General features: G+C 33.2%; 1 protein-coding gene across 1 annotated transcript in view; it reads right to left on the bottom strand.

Annotated features, from left to right (window-relative positions):
- The window catches only part of LOC128551810 (synaptogenesis protein syg-2-like), a 43,170-nt gene that overhangs the window by 5,313 nt on the left and 13,681 nt on the right, over positions 1 to 24,176 (bottom strand). Inside the window, exon 2 of the mRNA XM_053532727.1 lies at positions 6,356 to 6,694. Coding sequence (XP_053388702.1) covers positions 6,356 to 6,694 — 339 coding nt within the window. The remainder of the gene's footprint in view (positions 1 to 6,355; positions 6,695 to 24,176) is intronic.

Here is a 24,176-nt window from a genome sequence, read left to right as displayed (position 1 = left end):
TTCAGTCATCAGCTGCTTCAAAGAACAACCAAGTTTTGAGCGAGCTTTGATGTAAGCCCGTATTTCATCTTTCTTGTCGACGCTTCTACCAACCATTTTTACTACAGTGGTCAATGATTGCGTGTATTCAAATGGCAAATTTTATGTCTTACACTTAGTCTAACATGTACATTTATACACCGTTGTGTAGGTATTGAATAACCCTATACAGGTAGGTATTGGTTTTTATCGTGCCCCACGTGGATATGGAGCTAGAGGACAATAAGCAATTCATATCGAACACTCCTCGTACAAGAGATTGTCTTTTTAATAGTATCAATCCTGTGCTGCATAGTCTGCATGTTAAGTATATAAATGTTTTGTTATTTACCAATAGTGTGTGGATCACACATCTGCAGGGAAAGAATATACAATTAATCAACACGTTAGGGATTCACAAGTTGTCAGTATTATAATATTATTGCGTTTATTAGTTTAGCCCAACCTACACAATTTAGGTCATATGACGTCTTTTCCAGCTTTTGATGGTGTGGGAAACCCCAGATATCCTTTCAGATACTGTTTCAGGCATGGATGGCTAGCTGGGTAGGACCAACGATCTTCCACAAGCCTCCTGGATAGCTTCCTCACATGAAGAATTTTACATCCGAGGAGAGGTTTCGAGCTGAGCTTATACTCAAACATTTCCATATACCTCGAGATAGATACAGTGTGATAAAAAGAAATAAATGCATTAACAGTCAGCAGTATAATATCATTTTATCAGCTGATCACAACCAGTTTACCTAAAATTAGGATAACGATATCTAAAACGTTGTCTTATCTTAACTGATTCTGCTACTTAAATCATAACGGCATACGTTTTCGTAAAAACTGATTAGTTTTACTTTTATCAGATTGACCTTATGTCAACGGTTAGTACCGTAATAGAGCAAACAGAATCTTTTATTTGCATATAAATGTGGTGTTATCAGTTTTGATATTTTCTAAGTGGAATATTTATTGATATCTGACATTGCACTACACAGGACAATCTTCAAAGTTAACAAGTTAAAGTTGGATGCCTGCAGATAGAAACTATATTCGACAACCACATTAAACAAAAAAACGTCTGTGTCAACAGCTTTCTATTTATGGCTAGGTTCCTACCTCCCAAATATCACAAACATACAATATTCCATTTAACAACACGCATTTTTGTTTGATTTTCAAAGAACATATTCGATATAGGTGTTAAAACCATTTTGTTTGTGTTCAATTTTGAGGTAGAAAGTACATAAATCCCCCAAATACATGTAACAAATAATCCTGGCTGTGTCAAAATTGTTTCAGAATTATTGCAAAAATTCTTCGTGGAATTACTGGACACAGCTTCTAATCAAAGATCCACGTGTAGATGGACACTTATTTTAGTGTGTATAATGTGCTACAGCCTAATACATGTACTTAGCTAAACTATGTATATGGCTGCATAATAAACAATTAAGTTAAAAATCTAACAGGAAGCGCTAAGTTTCATAAACGCCAAACGTGTGATCGAACTTGACACTGATCGCTAATGTATACACATTTTGAAAGAAATAAACATCTAGAAAACTCTACTTGTTAAATCAGTTACATTTATCTTTTGATAAATCCTTTCTATCTGGCACATAACACAACAGACTGAGTTATCAGGCGAATCCACAAGTTTCCTAAAAAGATTTGTATTTAACAGGATTTTTTGCTTGAAAACAACACAAAAGAGCAACGCATTCGATTATCATGATTGCTTCCTGTGCAATAAGAATTGGTAACGTGCGAACAAGCTTAGTCTAAAGACTTGCTAAATAATTATAATCTTAGATGGCTCTAGATCGCTCACCTTAGTAACAACGCTTGCTTGAACAGTTTTGGTCAGTGGATATGCACGAACATGTCTGGAAATTATCTTGAAATAGTGCAAGTGTTTTCTGACGATAATGTTTAAAAAGTTTCTACTAAATAAAGAATGGCGAATAATGTGTGTTATGAGTGTGTGTGTGTCTGGATGGAGGTTGGTGGGATAAGCGATTGGGGGTATAATGACATAGGGTATTAATAGAAAATATCAAACAAGAAATATTTTTAAAGTTTTCGCTACTGTAACATATAAATATGGAAAAGTGACCACTAACCGGCCAGGTTTTTAACGAAGAGGAATTACATGTATAATCTTCGCAAGGGTCACTCAAACATATTTGTGTAGCATTATTTAAAAATCAGGCCAGCGTTTTCTGAAAAGGAGATTTTAAAATCTTCCACTTTATACAAAAGACCGCGCCCCTTTGTAGCCATTTAAAAATATTTCAGAAGCATAGCGAGGTCTCATCAGACAGCTATTGATAATTAAATTGCAATGAGTTTTAACTTATAAATTAAACGCAACCAACTAGATTTCAAAGATGGATGATTTTCCAAACACTTGTTGTTGTTTCTAGATTATCGGCCCAAACAAGATCCTGTGGAGATAAATATGACACCCACTGGCTCGACTGAAAAAACTGTTCTGTTCATTCCAGGTGAGAAGTTCCGACGACCACTAAATCTTAAAATAGAGAAAAGTGAAAACTTCACAGGTCGCTCAACACGACAAAAATGAAAATGTTACAGGCTGGGTTTGATTGAGCCTGTTCATGGACGGTAGTGGAAATGCATGCTACCGTCCACGCCCTCTAGCCCCGGGTTAAGCAGAACTCAACATTTACACATGCTAAAAGTAGAAAAAAACAATTTAGAGACATCCGCAGATGTATTCAAACGGCAGTGAACATGGAACCTTCAATGATGCACGTGTTGAGGCGTGTAGTTCCATGAAGAGCGGCGTTTGGTCCCCAGATTAAGTAAAGGGTTTGCCCCAAACGAGAAAACAATGGGCAGAAATAAACAAACCCACCACAACCTAGTGACCTAATTTTTCCTACCATATAAACTTCGTGAAAATCGTTCTAATAATCCTGTTAAGATACAGCTATATAATAAGGTGAAAAATTTAAGACCTCCCTGAATAAATGTGTTTTCACAAATTAATCCTCAAACTTATTCAGTCTATCTCTTTTCAGTATCGGTTTGAAAACATAGATCTATGAATTAATATCTTACCCTGTAGAAAGAAAGTGTGATCTAAACTCAATTTATACCTTAAGAACTGATCATGCTGCTACCTTCATTTTATGAAATATCTTGACATTATACACATTGTTTGGCCTAATATATGTTACTGTCAATTTGTACCATGTATAATTATCATAATGGAAATTATACAAAAGAATACAATTATTACCTTTTTCACGGTAAGCCTGATACTGAATTCATCATTAGCAATTATTACGGCGGACAATTCAGTCTCTATCAAAGGACAACCTTTAAAGTTTTGATTTGTACATAGTTCTCTGATACATCAGATAATTATACAGAACAGTCATCGGACATCTCATCGGTTTAATAAATCGTTGCATTTATTATAGAGAATAACAGGTTACTGTCTTTTGAGAACGGGTTTCTCAGACGAGGCTAGATATGGTCCTGGGAGGAGCGAGGCTTGCCGAGCTCCTTCCGGACCATATCTAGCCGAGTCTGAGAAATCCCTTTCTCAAAAGACAGTAACCTGTTATTCTATTTACTATGCCATAATTTATTAACAACTTTTATCCTACCATTATGAGAAATAAAGTGCAAAAATAGGGGTGGACCAAATTTTGCTGTTTTGCCGGATTTCTTTTTTTATTCTTTTTTTTTCTTAAAAATGACGCCATCTTGTTTTTAGAATAACTGCTAAAAGACATTTACGCCAATATTTTTATAAACGCGCTCTTAATAGGTACGTGAAACCATGTCAATAATGTATAGCGTATGCCTACCATATTTGCAATTACCACAAAAATGTTTTTATAATGGAAACGCTCGTAGAAACGGAAAATGACTCATGCACAGCGTTTGTTCAGGATTTTAGAACTCTGCATTTACAACATGGAATATTGCATCTGGAATGAACTTTCATGGAATAAAATCAACGGTAGATGAAACGGTACTGCCTATTTTGTCTGCCAAGCGGCGTTATGGCGTGTGATTCTTCACTTCAAACGTTTGCTTGGTGAGAATGGGTGTCCGTCTGGCAACTGAATTTCGGATAAAATTTCACTTGGGAACAAATTGAAATTATGCCTTCGTGTTCAGCAAAACAGAGATGTGGTTACAAAACAAAAGGTTAGCATTTGTTGTTTTTTCCGCTTTTTTATATTTTGGGATTTTAAAGACCTTTTTCAGTGTCGTATGAGGGCGTAATAATTTTTAAATGCAAAATGGACACAATTTGATGTCCTTGGATTTAATCATAGGTTTAAACAGTGCAAAGTGTTCTCAAGTCACTGACCTGAGAAAGCCTGCATTTCTCAGACAGGCTTTTTCAGGCAGTTGCTATTGTAGTGGCATGATAAAATGCACTAACATAGAGCATTTTGCAGCATGTTCATTCTATTTTGACTATTCGACAGTTTTGTTAGAAATTAAATAATGTTGTTTTTAATACATCAATTAAATATTCATGCAAACATATGTGTATATCAATAACAAGAAATATCTTTAAAAAATGATGGTCGGCGAATTGTAATAAGGAAAGAAGTTTATGAATTTTTCATCTAACATTCATCTTATATCTAACATTTTTCAAATTGCAAAACTAAATACCGCACTTTAACAATTAAAATGGTTCTCTTTTAATTTTTCGCAAAGGTTTCGTAGGGTTGCAATTTTATTTCGTTTATCCTTAGACGAATAATTACAGCAGTAGTTTGTTGAAGATTCATGAAGCGGTTCATGAGAAGAGGTCATTAAACATGTTTATATTTTTAGCTAAATTGGTCCCTATCCCCATTTGTAACAAAATGGCATGAGACCTTACGATATTGTTACACATCGAGTTTGATAAAAATCCATTACATTTTAGTGGTTAATGCGAAGAAAGGCATATCTACTTTTAGCTATAGTGGTCCCTAATAGGGCCCAAGTGCCTATATAAATAAATTTGGAAGAGGACCTTATAATGATTCTCCAGACCAAGTATGACAAAGATCCACCAAGCTGTTCATGAGACGCTGTATAAAGGCATTTCTAGTTTTAGCTCTATCCGCCCCTAAAAGGGGTTAAATGTCCCAGCTGAACAAAGTTGGCTGAGGGCCTAATAAAGATGCTACAAATCAAGTCTGATTAGAATACATGAGAAAAAAATCAAAGGATTTTTTTATTTATTATTTTTATTTATTTCTAAAATAGGCTAACTGATCCCGCTTTAACAAATGCATATACGCTATTCATGAATCTTTGGACAATGACGTCACACCTATAAAAAAAAGTGAAGGTCAAGCAAAACATACAAGTGTAATTATTTCAATATTTCTGTTTCATAAGCAAAGTTTGACCGTAGTCATATCACATAGATAAACTGTATGCAGCGTACCTTCATTTCAGAGTAATGAGATTCAGTCATTATATAGCATATATATAATAAAACAGATTTCAACTGAGTTCAGTATTTGCATACCATACTAAAGAAAAATATTCAGATATAATAAATCAGTTAAATAATTTATAACAAATATATCAAAGCAAACAAGTACTCATTTTAATATGCAATCTGAATAAGTCACATAGGCAAGAAACCTTTTCATATACAGACGACAATTGTAACAAGGAAAATCTTTTAAAAAGCATCTCTACATAAAAGACTCTTATCACACCCTTATTTATGTGATACGCAGACCGTATTCAGCTTTTTCTTTAATGTGATATATGTTGGTATTTGAACAGGTTTTTATCATATTTATTAAACTTACTTATCATTTTGAGATATATCAATACTCTTGCTAAATATACTGAGCCAAAGTTAGCTTTAAAACTGTGAACAGCGTCGTTTAGGATAAACGCTTTGTCTACATTTCACTCAGCGTAGCATAATCAACAGAGTGAAAGAAATTGACACTCTCGTCCAATCAGGCAGAGTGTTGCATAAATCTTCCATTTTGATAAATTATCTATAATGCGTTATCAAGTAGTTTGATGAAGTCACGTGGCATAGGTAACGAAAACGAATTTAGACGGCGTCGCCGAAAAATTATGTTATATAGTGTCTAGTTTAAATTTCATTCGCAAATCCACAAAGCTTACGATTTTGAAGAGGAGATAATGTAGCAATTTTTATTTAATGAAACAAATATACGCAAGACATCTTGTTGTTTAACTTTTAATTGGTAATTACAATATTTACATTGTCTTCAAATTTAGAGATCAAAAACCAAAGAAAAATATTTTCAATCATCTTTGAAAACAGGAAGTACCTTACCTTCAACATTAATGGTAACTTTGTTACTAGAAGATACTAGGCTTTCTCGACATTGCCACACAGCTCCGTGTTGTAATCTGTCGATTCTGTTTAGAATGACGGAAAAGGTCCCATTTCTATTGCAAACACCATCAAATAAATCGTTGTTTTGCAAAAACCTTGTAGTCACGCACTGGCCATTAATATAATATAAGTTTGCATCTTGGTCTGAAATCTGTGAGTTTGTCCACCGGGACTCCAAAAGTTGTCCAGTCGTCTTCGAACATGTAAGTGTAACACTAGTATTCTCCACCATATTCACAATTGTAGGTGACAGATGTACTGTGCTGGCATACACACCTTTATTAAAATAAATACAAAAGGTTATAAAAGTGTTAATAATAATATGGAATATTTTGTAGCATGTTATATTCCAGCAATTTTCATATCCTCCTCCTACAATTGCTTTTGTTTGAAGACACGCATAATTTCAACATAATTCACGGAACTGTAATCAAAACGAAAACAATGGATTGTTTTGATTATTTGAATATATTTCCATCGTTCAATTCTTCATATAAAACGCGATATGAACAATCATCAAGTATTTGATACTATTAGGTTATTTAACATTGTTCTGCACAATACGGAGATATATTTGGACTCGTACCCAGCTGAGAAAACCATATTGGACGAGCCGCTAGGCGAGTTAAATATGGTTTTCTCAGCTGGGTACGAGTCCAAATATATCTCGTATGTAACAGTACAATGTTAAATAACCTTTTTATTCTATATCTATTTTATCTTACTATAATAATAGTTTAAATTAAAAATGTTTCACTGAATATTGTATTCCTGCCTTTTCTAGTTTTTCCCAGCTTGGTATGAGTGCAAATATATATCATACAGAACAATGTGAGACCTTAAATAACCTTTTTATTCTATATTTATTTCACTTCATACGTAATAAACGTAAATCATTGAATGTTGTTTTTTCTGCGTATCATCATTAAAAAAGTATATGGTGCAACCTCGCTACAACAGCCATTTGGCGATTTGGGTGGTAATAATACTTTGCTGAGATATTATGCCCACAAACATTGTCAGCAAGTTTGGTGAAAATCGGATGAAAACTGTTCGACTTAAAAGAGCGGACAAGGCTAAATTCTCCGTTCTTTTCAGCTGTCAACCACCAACCATGGTTGATATTGGTTTAAGGAAGGCCACGAGCCCTTTACAGTCTTAAAGGAAGCCTTGATATAGTCTTCTGCGAAGTAGCCTTAATTATGGGTCTACACTTCTATGTTTCATGGATATTTGCAATCTCTCGGCCGGATGCAGCAAGAAGTCAATAAATATCTCGGTCAAGGATTGAGTGTTTAATAACTTTCATCTTGGTCTAAACCATCTTTTAACAAACAAATAATGCCACTTTTTGTAGAATACTGTTTAAATATGATGCGTTAATAATAACTGATCATAAAATGACATTCCAACATCGTTGGGTATGCTTTCTAAGTCATTATTCTGTTTCATGAACTGACGCAGAAGGTTGACCTCAATTGAATCATTAGATGACGTCATATGTTTACGCTATTGCCAAGTTCAGGATTATGTAATGCGGAGACTCCACTTTATATCTGTTTTCAATTGCTGTGATGTGATGAATGATTAATAAAAGTCGTTGCTAAACCTCTTACATCTTGGTTTTGCTCGCCCACGATGCTTGAAGTTCTCATTTGTCTCTACATGCCATCGTTTCACAGTGCAGACCTATTTTTGGGACCTTAGTTATATATAAGACCAAATACAGGAGCAAAGCGTACCAGTATTACCTATACGCCACTGTACCCTGCACCTTACCTGTATACTATGGGCCAATTTGTTTCACTTTTGCGGCGTACGCCGTTTCGCCTCGGGCAACCGGCTAGGCGTTAGTTTGGTTTCCCGGCACTTTCCGGGTCTTTCAACATCTGAAAATTTGGGTCAATAGCAGTAAAGGTAGAAAAATACTACAAGAAATATTTTGCTAACTTTTTTGAAAAGGGATCGATAGAAAATCATAAATCATATTTTTTATTTACAGCTCACGTGGCCGGCGTACGCCGGAGCGTTCGTTTATTATTAAACCGGCGACAATTATTTTCTTGCTGCTCACATGACCGACATGTCCCGGACTGAGTGAAACGAATTGTCCCAATGTATTTGTTTATGATTAGTGAGTGTCATTTCAACTTAAAAACACAAACACTTTTGTGTATAAAGTGTATATATAAAATGCAGGTATTTTGGAGTTATTTTGCTCCCACATTTTGCACAGTTAGGCCTTGCAATCATATGAAATCGTTAAAAACTTGAATGTCATAGGAGATTGTTATATATTTTACCCTGCTTAAACATTTCTTTATTCACATGCATGCATTGCATAATAAAGCAGTTCAGGAAGCATAAATAATTGTTGATATTAATAATATTGATATTATGAAGCACCCCACCCATCTGCAATAATATTTCGATTACATTTTTGTTTAACGAATCTCCTTTGAATGTTTCTTTCTTGTTTCTGTCTTTGAGACACACATGATTGGTGTTTAAACGTTTTAACTCCAACGCCGAAGAGTCTGTTTTAGAAATATGTATGTATTAATTTGGTTAGAAATATTATTTTGAATTTTGACACCGATGTTCTGAATTTTGACACCCAAACCTTTATGACAAAGATGGTAAAATACTAAATCTTAAAATATCTTTTTTACTGATATTCAAAGAACTCATTTGTGCTGTAGTTTACCAATAAAAGAACAATACAGCATATGGTTCACAGTAACGGCCCTAATAAGTAGTAGATGTAGATGTTACTTCAGAATCCCAGATGCAACATCTCAAAATGTGCTTTGATATTTTTGGGGACTCTTATTTTCCATGTTTCATTTCCTTACACACTATCTATTCCACACCAAGAGAATATGTTGGAATTAGTTCAACCCCAAATGTTAAAATGACCAGCCTAACACTGGTTGGGTTAATTGCCCGCCATTACATGTCAGAAATGCGTTGAAACCATGGAAACAAAATGGCTGACATGTTGATCAAATCTTTAATTGCTAATAACTTTCTCTTTTTTTAAACTGATTATGAAAATTCTTCCACTTCTTTAAACGATTTAAGATATCCTAGCAGGCGGAATTAACTTAAGAACAACATTGCCTTTCTCTTTAAGAGTTATGTCCCGGACAAGAACACTCATTAAAGGGAGATTATTCAAAACTGAATACTGAACAAAATAGCTAACCGCCATGTGCCAATTTTCCAATACCTTTGCAATTACTGTAAATATGTTTTTTTTTTAAATATTAGCATACCTTTTAACCAAAGTGTTATTAATAACATAATAAAATTTAAAAAGTATTAAATGATATAAATATATAGCTTTATTCAATTTACTACCTCACCCTATTTGTAAAATGCCACAAAAATACACATAAAAATTTGTTTTTGAATACCATTTGTAAGAATACGGGGTGTTCCTCTAATAATTTTCTAAAGAATGGTTAAATAACATACTAATAATTAATGTTCCTTTTAGAAAAGGCAGAACGAAGTTATTTCATTTTTCTTCCATAATACGGTTTCGTTTTTAATATTTTAATTTTGTTTTTTTTTTTTTTAATTGTGTAAAAAGGATTGAAATCGTAAAAGAATGAATTTATCTGAAGATGTGATTTGATTTTGTTGAAAGTGCGGCATTTCATCAATACGATATTGATTGTCAAAGAAATATTTTATGTAATATTTGGAAAATATTGGCAAATAATTATAAATAGCGGGTTAGCTGATTTGTTAGGTATATGTTGGTTATAATATTGTCTTGGTATTATACACAATTTTAGCACAGCTTTTATGTTATTGAGTAAATACGTCTCATGAAATCTAAATGTAATATTTGCATACATGTGAGTATTATTTAGAAATACTGTTGAAGTTCACCGTCTGAGAGGACATGTCGTAAAGATTAAAATGTTTCTTTTCAATGCTTTATTTCTATTTGGGATGAGAATAGTTAAGCAAATATTTCTGATTTCTCGGTAAGATAATTTCCTTCATTTCACTAATCAGTTTTATCATGCAGATGCTTTTCAGGTTAAATGTCACAAATATAAATCAAATGTCCCAGTAAATGGTATAAACTATTATTGCCTACTGAAAAGATGCAAGCTTTCTGTTACTGATAAACCACTCAAGCATTGAGACTGATATGATATATTATTCCATTCTAAGTTAAAAAATTATTGTGTATCCGAAATTAGCCTTTAATACAAATATACACATATTCTTTAAAATATTCAGGATATAGGCTTGTTCAGTTTTGCAAGCCACTATTACTCAGAGGACAACGCCGAATAGAAATAGTTTAGATGTTCAATTGTTGTCTAATCGCCTACTGCATTTAACGGCAGATATTGTGTAAAAGTGGCAAGTTCCAAAAAGTTCATTATCAACAAGACCTTTGTTGGACTAAAATTACAAAAAAGGGTAAAAAAAGGATACAGATAGGTCTAGAGCTGGAAGGTGAATCACCCGCACCCCCCCCCCCCCCCCCCCATTATTTTTGAAGACCCTTGTATGTACATTGAATTTCTGAATTCTGCCATCTGGCAAGCGGGTTCTCTATGAGATACAGCTTGTTATTTACGTTACCTTAACAATTACTTAATAAATGATAAAATTGGAATGTGGTAATTTATATGGTAGAAACAACCAAAATTCTCAGCAAGTGGGTTTAGTAATATGCAGAATATGCTGTTATCAATGTTCCGGTTTAGTTTTATTCTCTAAATAGATCAATTCATTACATTAGTATTTAAGAATTTATCGTTCAACAGTTTTAAGAACAAGTACATCACCATTATTATATACGTTACTAAAATTCACGATATATTATTTTCATTTCTCGGTCAGTAGATTGTTTATGTAATCCTTATAATGATGTTCAAACTTAGATAATGCGAGTATCTTATCAAGTTTGAACTAGTTTAATATAAAAATGCATACAGCCCAGCACTGACATTGCAATCTACGTTATGATACTTTACTGAATGTGTATTTTAGTAACTATATAATACACACTTATGACCGCTTATCTGTTTTAACCGAATAAATTCACAAATATCAAATTTGAGAAACAATTAAGTTGCGGGGTTAAGTCACCTAAGTAATCATAATCACTGTCTTGTTTGTTTCGTATATGGTATCAATTATATTGGTCATCTCTACTTCTTCATAGTCATCATCGGAGTCATCAGAGCCGCATGCTGCTGATGTGTCACAAATGATTTCAGCTAGTTCTTGAAGTACTATATTATCGGGACACCAGTCTTATTCCAACAAGTTTTCTGATCCAGATTTCTATCCACTTTCATCTACTTTTAGTAGAAATGACAACTGGCACAGTGGAAATAGGCTCATGTCCATACCATTATATGTATTCGGGACATTGCCAGCACGTACTTAATACTTCGCGAGAAACATGTCATGTATAAGTTTGTTGATGTTAATGTATTCTTCAATCCATAGATTACACAGACAATATTTCTGATGCTGTTAAAGAGGTCATCAGATCAGTGCTGTGTATGAACTACTTCTGCTGATGTTGCAACCTACACCTGGGTTTTCTCTACTGATTAATTTGAGCGGTGTTACTTTCCCTGTGCGAACAAAAGCACCGGTTATGTCAACGAGTCAGATGGTGTATTGCAGGCAAAATTGAGCAGATTCTTCCTCCTTTGCTTATAAAGATGTATAAAGATGTTGTGAGCATTTAAATGGCGTCTCTTACTGCCTGTTTTAATGTAAAATAAAACAGTATTTTGTGTTTTTGAAGATATCACCAATAACATAAACGCGTCTATATCTGGGGGTCTAATTTTGATTGAGCTTGAACTTTGTTCCCATCTTCACTTGTGAGTAAATAACACTTTTCACCATTGACAAAATACAGTTGTCTTCTCTTCATCTTTGGTGCATAGGAATGACATTTTCATTGTTCGAAAATTAGATTGATCACTGTGTTTTATTTTAACTATTTGACATGAATGCTTTTCAGTCACGAGGACAGTAAGTGTCAGTTACAAAATCGACTCTAGCTGTCTAAGATAGTTAACGAACACAGCTTCGGCTACGTCTTGGAATGTTGCAGGGATGGTTACTAAGCTTTGCAGCAGGACGTTACTGTCAATCAACAAAACAATGTCATCTTTTTGGACGACTGCAGCCTGTACATGGTGAAGTAGTTTAGACTTGTCTGTTCTGATTGGCATTCCAGTCGCAGTAGCTATAACGGCCAGATGACAGCTCCTATAGAAAAAAGAAAGTGTCAATTCTAAGTCTATGTTGTGCTGAACAGCTAGAAGTACCAACTGTTCATATACGTTACGTTCTGCATATCTCTAGTATTTTGTTTTGAGAATTAGTTACTTTCCTTTTACCTTCAGCTGTGAAAAATATTTTAAGTTTTTTCACTTCACGGGGTCTTGGAAGGGAACTGATTTTTCAATCAATCTTCTTTTGATAATCCATCCCCTGTCTTTCCATCTATTTCAGTCGGTACGGTCATGAGCGACTTCTGCTTTCGCAGGAATACCAGATTTCATCTTTGTTTTGATTTTTTTCAGCCTGGAATGGGTTTGTGAAGGATTCTATGCCATCATAACCCTGTTAACTTCCTCTTCACTCATGCCTATCTGAGCAGGTTATACTTCTTTGTGGTTGGACATGTCTTCTCTATATATGTCTGCATTCTGAAGTGTTGCTTCAACATACCTTGCTTTGTAATGACGAGTCATGCACCTGTGGAAATATGCAGCAGAGTTTCAACTGAAACTAAGTATGCCAACCTCAGACTTGAAATGTCTGTTAATTTTCTGCTAGTAATATCTACAGCATTTCTCAATGCCGGTACAGAAAACCTAGATACACTAAAATCATTACGTTGGAGTAGCTCTTCTGCACCTGGATCAGTATTCATCAATGTCAAAAGGTAAATGAGGAGGGAGCGATTGTTGTGGTCAGATGCAAAGAAGTCAAGGCACAGTTTGTACAGAGATGCTATGTGTAAATCAAGAGCATTAATCTGTGTTGCTTTGATGAGCAACAACATCATGTGAATTAGGTCTAAATTCATTGACCAAAACTGAGCAGTTTGGCCACTTTCACCCTTTCTGATTTCTGATTTGAACTGCTCATGTCTGTTGAAATACTCTTCAAAGTCAGGAGAGTTATTATTTCAAACATCTTTTCTTTGCATGGACTTTCAGTCTTTTTCTGTTATATTAGTGTCTTCTGAAATGCTTTCCTTGCGGGGTTCTTCAAACTTGCATATAAGCAAACACTCAAGAGCTTCCATTACAGTCCTGTGTTCTTTTAGGATATGGTTGTAGCGTTTACCTGATATACTTTATTAAATGAACAACTAGAACAAATTCCTGATTCTATTACAAGTTCTGCAAGACCATTGCCCTTCATTAATTTTCCTACAGGCCCAAATATAGAGCAGATTATGTGAAACATACCCATTCTAACAATTTTGTTACCAAATCCATCTCTAGACTGCAGAACCAAAGAATATGCATTCTTAGCAACAGCCGAGTCACATGTCACTATAGTATATTTCTGACCAATTTCATTACTTGCATCAACTGACGTTTTAAACATGTGCTAGACTGTAGCATTATCATTGATTAAATAATTCGAAGGTGCCATATATATTAAGCAAGTCTGAGCACTCACTCTCTGCAAATCAGTTCTGACATTTGCTTTTATTTTTAATTTCATTTCATTTCTTTTTCAACTCAATGAAAATCAGTTTCATTTCACATGAAAAAATGATTTCTTGTTAATCTTTATGGTAAATTCAGTTTGAAGAAAATTATATATAATTTATCTAATTAGTAATTTTCGTTACATATATTTATAATTTGTGATATATTTATGTTTTAAAATGTAATTATAATACATATTTATGAAATTTGTACATGTTACATATCTGTTTGAACAAAATATTTTACCAAATCCCAAATATTTTTCGAATGTTTTAAAAAATAATTATTATAAATTTGAAACTCATTGTCAACATTATATTATTTTATCTTCTTTCCTATACATTAATGCTTATTTTTTGTCAATAATTAGAAATATTTTACAACCAATATAATAATATCAAGGTCTTATCTGTTACAACCCCTTTTTATAACACTTTTAACATAGACACATCAAATAAAACATAAAAGCACATAGTTATATTTTCTATTTTCATTACAATTTTTGGTAACGTACATTTGATTATGTAAAGCACATGCCTATAAGTGTCAATTTTACCTGCAAAATATAAATCTGTATATTCTGTCTTTATATATTTAGAGAGGTCAGCGTATGACGCATTGATTTATTTACTATCTGACTGCATGTAATTAATAGGTGTTTTCGAATGCCGGTAAAAGTGTTATAAAAAGTTACTATTAAAGAAAGTGATGTTTAGGTTTACAAATAAGATATCAAATTAACAGTAAGTACCAAAAGCTGATTTAAATCAATACATTTTAATGTATGTATTATCGTTTATATATTGACTTATTGGTAAATACTCCATTATTATGCGCCGTCATTTCGGAAGTTACTGTGACGGTGGGTTTCTTGGAAACGCTGTCAAATTCTTAGTTTTGATTGGATTCTGAATCTGATCACGCGCACTTGTTAGGGAAAGAAGCGACCTCTGTCAGAAGTTTTTTTTTTATAAAAATAGACAACGGAAAAAACCCATCGCACGTGGTCAAAAATATCTTATTTTGGTAAGCTTCAAAAGCAAGGAAATAGTGAATAGAAAAGTATAGAAAAGAAATATGTAATGATTTAACACCTTAAGTCAATAAAAATGCTTGTTTTGTCCGATTTGGGTGAAGCGCAAGCTGGCGCAAGAAATTCAAATGTAGGCATGCATTTCCTACGAAAACCGGAAGTGAATTTTTACGAAATCGTAATCTGTTTTCGCGATGTAAACAAAACGCAGAAAGTTGTTAAATTTGATAGATCTAAGCTTTCATTTAAACTTTTACAAAAATATAAATAGTAAATTTTACTAAGGATGTACTTTTAACGTGACTATTTGTGTTTTGCATATTGATGTGGCTACTTTGACATTTATTGTTTCCATTATTTCCAACACCTCCTGTGTTTTTATTTTACAATGTTTTAATCTTAGCACAAAATTAAAAGACAAAGTTGATTTCTGTTTCCAGTATAGATGTCTAAGCATACACCAGCGGTGTCAGGCTCCCAGAGTTTACCGTTGACGCTTTTAACATTGCCTGATAGTAGTGACACTACTGTTACTCTTTGTGAATCAGAGACAGAGGGCTTAATTTTCACACCGTCATTGACTGTGTCTGAGGCTGTGTCTGAGAGCTTGCAACTCACACCACTGACTCCAGTAAATGTTACACCATTTACAGTAAGATTAATATGTTTTATTTTTTTGCATTATATATTTTCACGTCTGCCCTGGATTGATATGTATATTTCTGTAAATATTTAATTAAAAAAGTTATGTTACGCATATATACGTAAAGTAAATTTAAAAGAAAATGCAGGTTGATTTCACATTTTTTTACCAATTTCTTTACATTATTACATTATTAAAGAAGAAAGTGATACATTTGATTTACGCTTATTATAAAACATATTAACTCATGACTGTATTTTGTAAATTCAGCCAAGTCCTCTCCCTGAATTGGAGCGGTGTTTTTCTCCAGATCTCTTTTCTGACGAGGAACATAAGGAGCATTCCACTGACACAGACAGTGATTCATCCACATTACCAGTAAGTCACTTAGTGTATTACATTCTTATGTATAGGTTTGTGTTGCCGTATTTTTATACAATTTCATAAGGTACTTTATCATCAATTGTGTATACTATCACATTAGATGAACATCACTAAAATATATGAACAAGGCTGTTAAAGATTTTACATATGCAATCCTTTGTTTGTTTTCTTGGGTTTAGCGTCACTTCGACACAGTTATAAATTATATGGCGACTTTCAGCATTTTTAAGGTGGCAGAAGACCCCATACACACACATGTGCCACTCCATGCACTATTTCAATACAGGCGGGCACTTGGATAGAACCATCAACTCGTTAGCCAGTTCAATGGTTTCCTCACTAGAATATTAAAAATCAAGGACGCTTGAACCAACCTCATGAGGGACAACTAATTTGAAGTCAGTGACCTTCACCACTAGGCCACAGAGGCCCCTAAGCCTCATTTGATTTAGTTATATATCAGTTTGAAAAAAAAAAGAGAGAAACCTGCATAAAGATGTAATAAAGTATAATAATTAGAAAATAAATGTTCTTAAGCCTTAATAGAAAGTGATTGTGTAATGCATAATGTTTGGAGTTTGAATTACCTTGTTTTTCAGTCCAGTCCCACATTTACCCTTAAGAGAAGTTTGTGGAGAAATAATGCAAGTAACTTTAAGTATTGTGTTCATGTTTCTTTGTAAACAATATATCCATTATCCTTTCCCTATGCCACATGAAATGATATTATTTGGCTTCATTTACATACAATGGATGAAAATTCATCTTTTCAAAATATTTTATTTCATGCAAATAAAAATAAGTAAATTAAATATAATATTTCAATTGAAAATGAAGAATAATAATAATTGAGCCGTGCCATGAGAAAACCAACATAGTCGGTTTGCGACCAGCATGGATTGAGACAAGCCTGCGAATCCGCGCAGTCTGGTCATGATCCATACTGTTTGCTAACAGTTTTTCCAATTCTAACAGGTTTTAAAAGCGAACAGTATGGATCCTGACCAGTCTGAGTGGATGCGCAGGCTGGTCTGGATCCATGTTTATCGCAAACCCACTATGTTTGTTTTGTCATGGCACGGCTCATATATCTATATGTTTATATTTTTTATGTTATACTTATTTATATAAAAGACCAAGTAACATTTTGTGTGGCTCTGCAATTGTATAGTTTGCTTGCAGTGTAACTGTCTGATATCAAAAGGTAGTGGTGTAGTACTGACTTATAGTATCAATTAACATTTGTACTTTTATAACAATCTTTGAAAAACAATAATATCAATAATCAGTCAAAACTTATAGAATATATAACTTGTTAAAACATTTTATTTTTCTTTAATGACATGCTTTTAACTTCAAATCTAAAAATTTAAAAAAATGGACAAAAATTTGAAATAGCAGAGTTTTTGTCAAACTCTAGTGTTTTTTACCTTTGTATGTTTGTAATGTCATAATGTGGGTAATATTAAATACAAGTTTTGACTGTATTTCATCCTGAACACCCTTATATTGTATATCACTTCATATTATACTTATTTAATTAAATTTCAAGTCTTTGGAAGTAGTTTTACTTCGGCTTTTGCATTTGTACTTCAAATGGCATGTGAAATATATAAAAATAGAATATGAAGTGATATCTAGCATGAAAATAGAGGAATGCTTGCTTGCTAGTGTAGTTTATTTATTCCAACAGGTTGATAGAGTAACCGGAAAGCGCTTTAAGATAGAACTGAGAGAGGATTGCACACAAACAGACTTCCCTCTTTTTACAGATGATATTTTACTTTATACAGAAAATTCTTTGACTAAGACATTTATTAACACTGATAGCAAAAAACGTAGTGCTACTTCTGTTCAAACCATAATAAGATATGGCTTTGACAAACAAACAAGTAATTGATTTTTTTGACAGTTGTGGCAAAAAAAAGTGTGTAGAATTTTTAATTGAAAAAGACAGTCAGGAAGTAACAGCTAGTTCCAAATCTTTTGAAAAATGTGTAGAAAACTGAAAACACAGGTGAAAAGCTTGAAAAAGTCTGCGAGAGACTCGTCGAAATGCGAGAGCTTTCTCGCCCAAACCTTTGTATTTCCTAAGTCATGTGAGTCTAAACGTGTTCCCAAATTTACATCAAATGATAGTATTGATTCTTGATCAGCTGTTATAAGTGAAAAGAAAAAAAACCTTCAGTTGCTAGAAAAGTGCAGTGAACTACATGTAACTAAATCTCAGCTTGAACAAGAACTGAATTATGAAAAAAAAAAGGTAGCAATTTAAATCAAAAACTGAAAAATACTAATACTGTACTTAAACGCACAGCAGCACGTGAAAGTTATACATATAAAAAATGTCAAAAGTTAGAAGAAACCATAAACTGTAATGTAGATGTAAATAATAATTTAGATGAATCGCAGTTTAGAATTACTTTTTTAGAAAATCAAGTAAAAGAAAAAGACAAAGAAATACGAGAGTTGCAAAGCAGTATTGAGTATCTTGAACACTTATTACAAGACAATAAAACTGAACTAAATGTTTTTGATAATGATACTAACAGATACAGTTCGGATTTGAAAACATGTGTATATGAGTTGTTGCAGTATCAAGTCAGTGCTTCAAAAGTTTCAAATGTTATAGAGTCTGTCTTGAAATTAGCTAACATTAAAGCAAATAGACTGCCATGCAAATCTTCAGTGTTACAGATGAGCCTGCAACGTTTATATTTAGCGCAAGTACACATAGGTGAAATATTTTGTAATGACCCTAACACAGTTCTACTCACAGATGAAACCTCAAAGTTTGGTGCAAAATATATGGGTTACGAGGCATCTGATTCAGATGGAAATTTATGGGTGTTAGGACTCGAGATATAGAGACAAAATCATCATCAGATACTTTGAAAGTCTTTAAAGAAATTCTACAGGACTCGGATGATGTAACTATGGTTGCAAATAATGAAACTTCCAAAAATGTCATTTGTCACATTGTTGCAACACTTTCTGATAGAGCTGCCACAGAGGTAAAATTCAACCAACTTTTATCCGATTTCCGTAAAGAAATCCTACCACTTACCTACCAAAATTATGATACATTCACAGATGAGGAGAGGCTGCCTCTTGAAAATATGTGTAATTTTTTTTGTGGGTTGCATGCGCTTGTGAACTTTGCTGAAACCTGCAGAACATGCATCAAAGAAGTAGAGAAGGGCATTTTTGAACAAGATATTCCAATTTGTGATAAATCTTATAAGGACAGTGATCCTAGTACTTGTAGATTAGTAAGAACAGCATCTGAGGCTTTTGGAGAGGGGTCAGGTGGAGATGAGAAGAGCGGTTGTCAAGGAACATTTAAAGTTTTCTCTCAAGAATTTCTAAGACAGCATGGTTTTACATCAATTCCATTAAGATCATATCGTGGAGCAAGATTCAACATCCTTTTCCAGAATGCGGCAGTTGTGTTTTTATTACATTCACAGATGAAAGAATACTTAGAATCGTATGGCGCAGAAAATAAACTCTTGAAGTCTATACTCTTTGACTTGAAAACAAAAGAATTTGTGGCTGGTGTAAAGGCATTAGGCATCATCAGTAAACTGTTAACATGTTCTCTGTGGACAGTATTGGAGAGCAAAGAGGTTTCTATTATTGACATGAATGAGGAATATCTGATGCTTGTTACATTTTTGGAAGACGCATCCAACAATATTAGAAATTTCATGAGTGGAGAACTTCTTCCGTTTGGACAGAATACCGTCATCGAAAAGGGACCAATATATGATGCTCTGATGACTTCAGATACTTATGATGATACTCTTGATTCCTGCATTATGCCAACTTAGTAAACGTCTGTTTAAGGATCATCTACCAGGTGGACATCTTTCAACTTTAAGTGAGGACATGAAAAACAAAGTGAAAAATGCTCCAAAGACTTCATGCTTTGCAGAAAGTGTTTTCGGTCAGTTAGACCATTTACTTAGAACTAAACCTAACATCTCTACTATGGCTGCTGAAGCTTGTATAATGTTTCTAAATAATAAAACATTGGTGTGGCTCGAAAACAAAGATGACAGTACAAGAGATAAACTAATAAAAAAAGCATCAAAAGAGGTATAAACAATCAGAAAGAAATACCAAATAAGATTAAACGAAATACATGAAAACAGGCGATTAGCTCTTCAGGAAAAAATACAAAAACGGGAAGCGTTACAGCAAGAAAACTTACAAAAACAAGAGCAGTATACAAAAGATATTCTCCATCATGGGCTGTGGCAATCTGAAGTTGAAGTAGATAATATGGTAAACTCATATGAAACAACGGCTAAGCAAATAGAAGCTATTAAAGCACAGTTAAAATTCAGGAAGGATGTATTACACCAAATAGCAGATGACAAAACTGTTTATAACGTATCAAAATCAAGAGAAGGGAAAAAGTCTAGAAAAAGTTTGGGCGTTGAAGAATTAAAAACAAATTTTAAATGTCTAGTAAGGCAAGCTGTTGTCAAGGACTTGGAAAGAAATGAACAGAAACACATATTAGTAGGAAAGCGTGTAAAACACCGTTTTAAGTGTGGTGATGAATATCAGTGGTATACAGGGAAAATAATATCACAGGTATATTGTTTTGGAAGGAAAAATAAAAGGAATTTATTTCAACTTTTGTACTGACTTTTATGATAAGTTTGACATGTAACTTACAGAAGGGCATTAACAGTTATAAATTCAATTTATTTGTTTTAATATATTCCATCACCTTTGAAAATAAAATTAAAGATAGGAAATGTATGATGTAAACATATGACCCTTGATTTTCATTGTTGAGTTATTTATTTTATTTTTTATTTATTATTTTATTTATGCTTGGTAGTAATTTTGCGTTGTATCTTACAGGTGCCTTACTTCCCTGATTGGTTCATTATTGTATACGATGAAGATGATGCTGTTTACACCAATCACCAACTGCAGAATGATGTTGAACAAGCAGACCTTGTGATTCTTGTATAAATTATTGAAATAAAAAGGTAATTTTATTTTTTTTCTTATTTGTATATTATTTTGATAGTTGTTAGCATTAATGGTATATTAAAAATGCTATAAAGCTATAAATTTATCTTTTTCCGCTCATACAAGTGACACTTTTCATTTCGTCAGAAAGGGACAGAATTATAAGAAATTGAAAGGTTCATAACTTTTTTATCATTCGTCAGATTTTAATGAAATATGTACCATTGTGCTTCTTATTTCAATGCCTTTCCAATGAGGTATAATACTTGCGTATTTAACAAATTAAAAAAAATAGTCTGACCTCCCTAATATATTGATATATTGTGTAGCTAGTAAACCATTTATGGCTAACTGTAGTGCCAGTCAATATTTTCTAGAAATTATTAATGGTAACGTACAAAGTAGACTGTAACGTAAAAAGAACTGACTGCCAGGTGGCAGAATTTCTGGAATGATAGCTTATATTATATGCTTTAAAAAAAATCATAGCGTAGAAATATCCCTAGAGGGGTGATGGGGGGTTATTGTCAGCTCAAGGTCTAAGACAGTCGAAAGAGTTATGCTGTCTGCACATTGCATCTCCTCACAATGTTCTCTACCATTGTGTGAAATAAAGCGTCCACTTGTTACTTTAAAACGGTTTTTCAGTTGTTTTCCAGACAAGCATAATGCAATATAATAAAGGTTTGTTGGCGTACAATTCCTTTAATTTTCCTCTTATGAAGTATGCCCTATAACCTTTTCTTGACACCTCTTTTAAAATGTATAAAAACAATAAGGTGACTGGGGATACTTGAAAAGTGACAAACGTTAGAGTTATATAGTTATGTTGAAATTTCCAGTAATTGTGTTTATCCTTGTATGCAGTTTAAATAAACTTCCTTCCCCATTTGTAGAGTAATGTTCAGAACAAATAAATTTGATAAAGGGAGATAATTCAAAACGTAAGCATAGTGGCCTCCTTGTGCACAACACTTTCTCTCAACATACCTTGTCATCATGTATGAAGTTCAGCATAACCCATTTCATACTAGTCTAGTCTTTTGGAATTATTCTAGCACAATAATTGTAACATGTATATTAGTAAAGGAAGGTAATTAAGAAGAAAGCAATGTTAAGTTATGGTTCTTGTACACAACAATATCTCTTTGTTTCTAATTTTGTATGCAGTATCAATAGATTCCCTTCAGCACATTTAGGGTTATAGCAATGACAACGCAGTTAAATAAAAGGAGATATATTGAAAAGTGTGCAAGGTTCACAGCAGTTCTCATTAATATTTCCTATCTTTGTCTTTGTCTTTGTATGCAGTTCCCTTCACACTTTTACAACGAATGCCACTTAGGATGACCAAAATGGATGACTTTTAAACATTAAACAAGGAATTGTTACCAATGTTCTCCACCTTGGGACATTTTTTCACAAAACATACTTCATGTCAATACAACATGTTTTTCGAAAAAAGGTTGGGAACAATGTTTATAAATCATAATTAAATATCGTATAATTCGTGAAGAGGTTTGTAGTGAAAATGTCTGGATATCTATGATTATAGTTAAATGCTTTCAAATGTTAATATCTGCATTTTGAAAAATGAATGTGATTTTCTTTTTCAATTGTTAGGAAAATAAGAAGAAAAATTTTAATGTAAAGTGAAATATTTTTTCATATAAAATGAAGTAATCAATAAATAAATGAAATGCAAGACATTTTTTTTGTACTAATGAAACAGACTTGTGCCTGTGCTCACATTCTGGAAGTCTACAATTGTTAATAGCATATACCAATCGTCTTACTTTTAACTTAATTTAATTTTTAAAATAGTAGGAAAACTGGTGAAAACAAATGTTACTGTATTACCCTGTATGACAAAGGGGAAGTTATTTCCTTTAACATGTTTAACAACAAAAAAGAAACAAAATTTGGGCACATGCGGCCTTAAACTTTGCACATGTCACATTGTCTTGTAATGGTGAATATATATGCTAATCTATGTAAAATGCATCAATGGATAAATAGTTACAGACCAGACAAAACGTACCTAAGATGTTTATCTCCAAGTATGACTTTGACCTTAAGCTATAGCTCTTACATGGGACAAATCAGTTTGCCATGGTGGCTATTTGTGCCAGTCACTTGTATATCAATTCTTGCAATGTACATTTATTGACCTGACCAAAATTATTTATTACGTTCAACTCTAAGTGTGACCTTGAATTTGAGACAAGGACCTGGGTCTTGTATGCGACACGTTGTTTCCTTATGGGGAACATTTTTGCCGCGTATTTTCAAAATCCCTTCGGAGATGACAGAGTTATGGACCGGACGGAATTCGAAGGACGGACGGATCCCATTTCTATGCCATCTTTTTCTTCGGACAAACTTTTTCAGAAATAGTGAATCGTTTTGATTCAGAACAGTTTGATAATTATGTGATAAGTCGCCAATGAAATTTTACCTAGTACCCCCAGATGTGTTGAAGAAAATAATGTTTTATTGAAGTGAGGCACTTTTACAGAAACATACTAAGAAATATAAAGATGTTACTGATACTTCACTAAATCAGAATATATATCCACTAGTTTCCAATAAGTTTGTTGCATTAAGTCTCATTCAAGTATTAGTGTATTTATTTAAAAAAAAAAATACATCAGACGCAATTTGCATGGACAAGCAATTTCATCTAAATAGAATTGCTATAAAGTTACAAATTGTTTTTTGTCTGTAACTTTTATACCAAGAAAGTCAAAAACTTATCTGCAGAAAAACAAGTAACTTTTTGATGCTATCAAATGTTTATCATACAATAAAGAAGTATATGAAATGTGTGTTTTCGCAGTTACGACTAGGTAATATAAACATTACAAATACATCTGTATGGCAGCGCATGTTTTTAAGTGGCGACTGGGAATAGGAATATGCCAACAAAAATTGCAAGCAAATATTATGTATTACGTTTAAGTTTTTTAT

This window comes from Mercenaria mercenaria, unplaced genomic scaffold (assembly GCF_021730395.1).
Source record: "Mercenaria mercenaria strain notata unplaced genomic scaffold, MADL_Memer_1 contig_1727, whole genome shotgun sequence".
NCBI classification, from domain to species: domain Eukaryota; kingdom Metazoa; phylum Mollusca; class Bivalvia; order Venerida; family Veneridae; genus Mercenaria; species Mercenaria mercenaria.
Note: the sequence above shows the minus strand (reverse complement) of the source record. Positions and strands in the feature narration are given on the sequence as shown.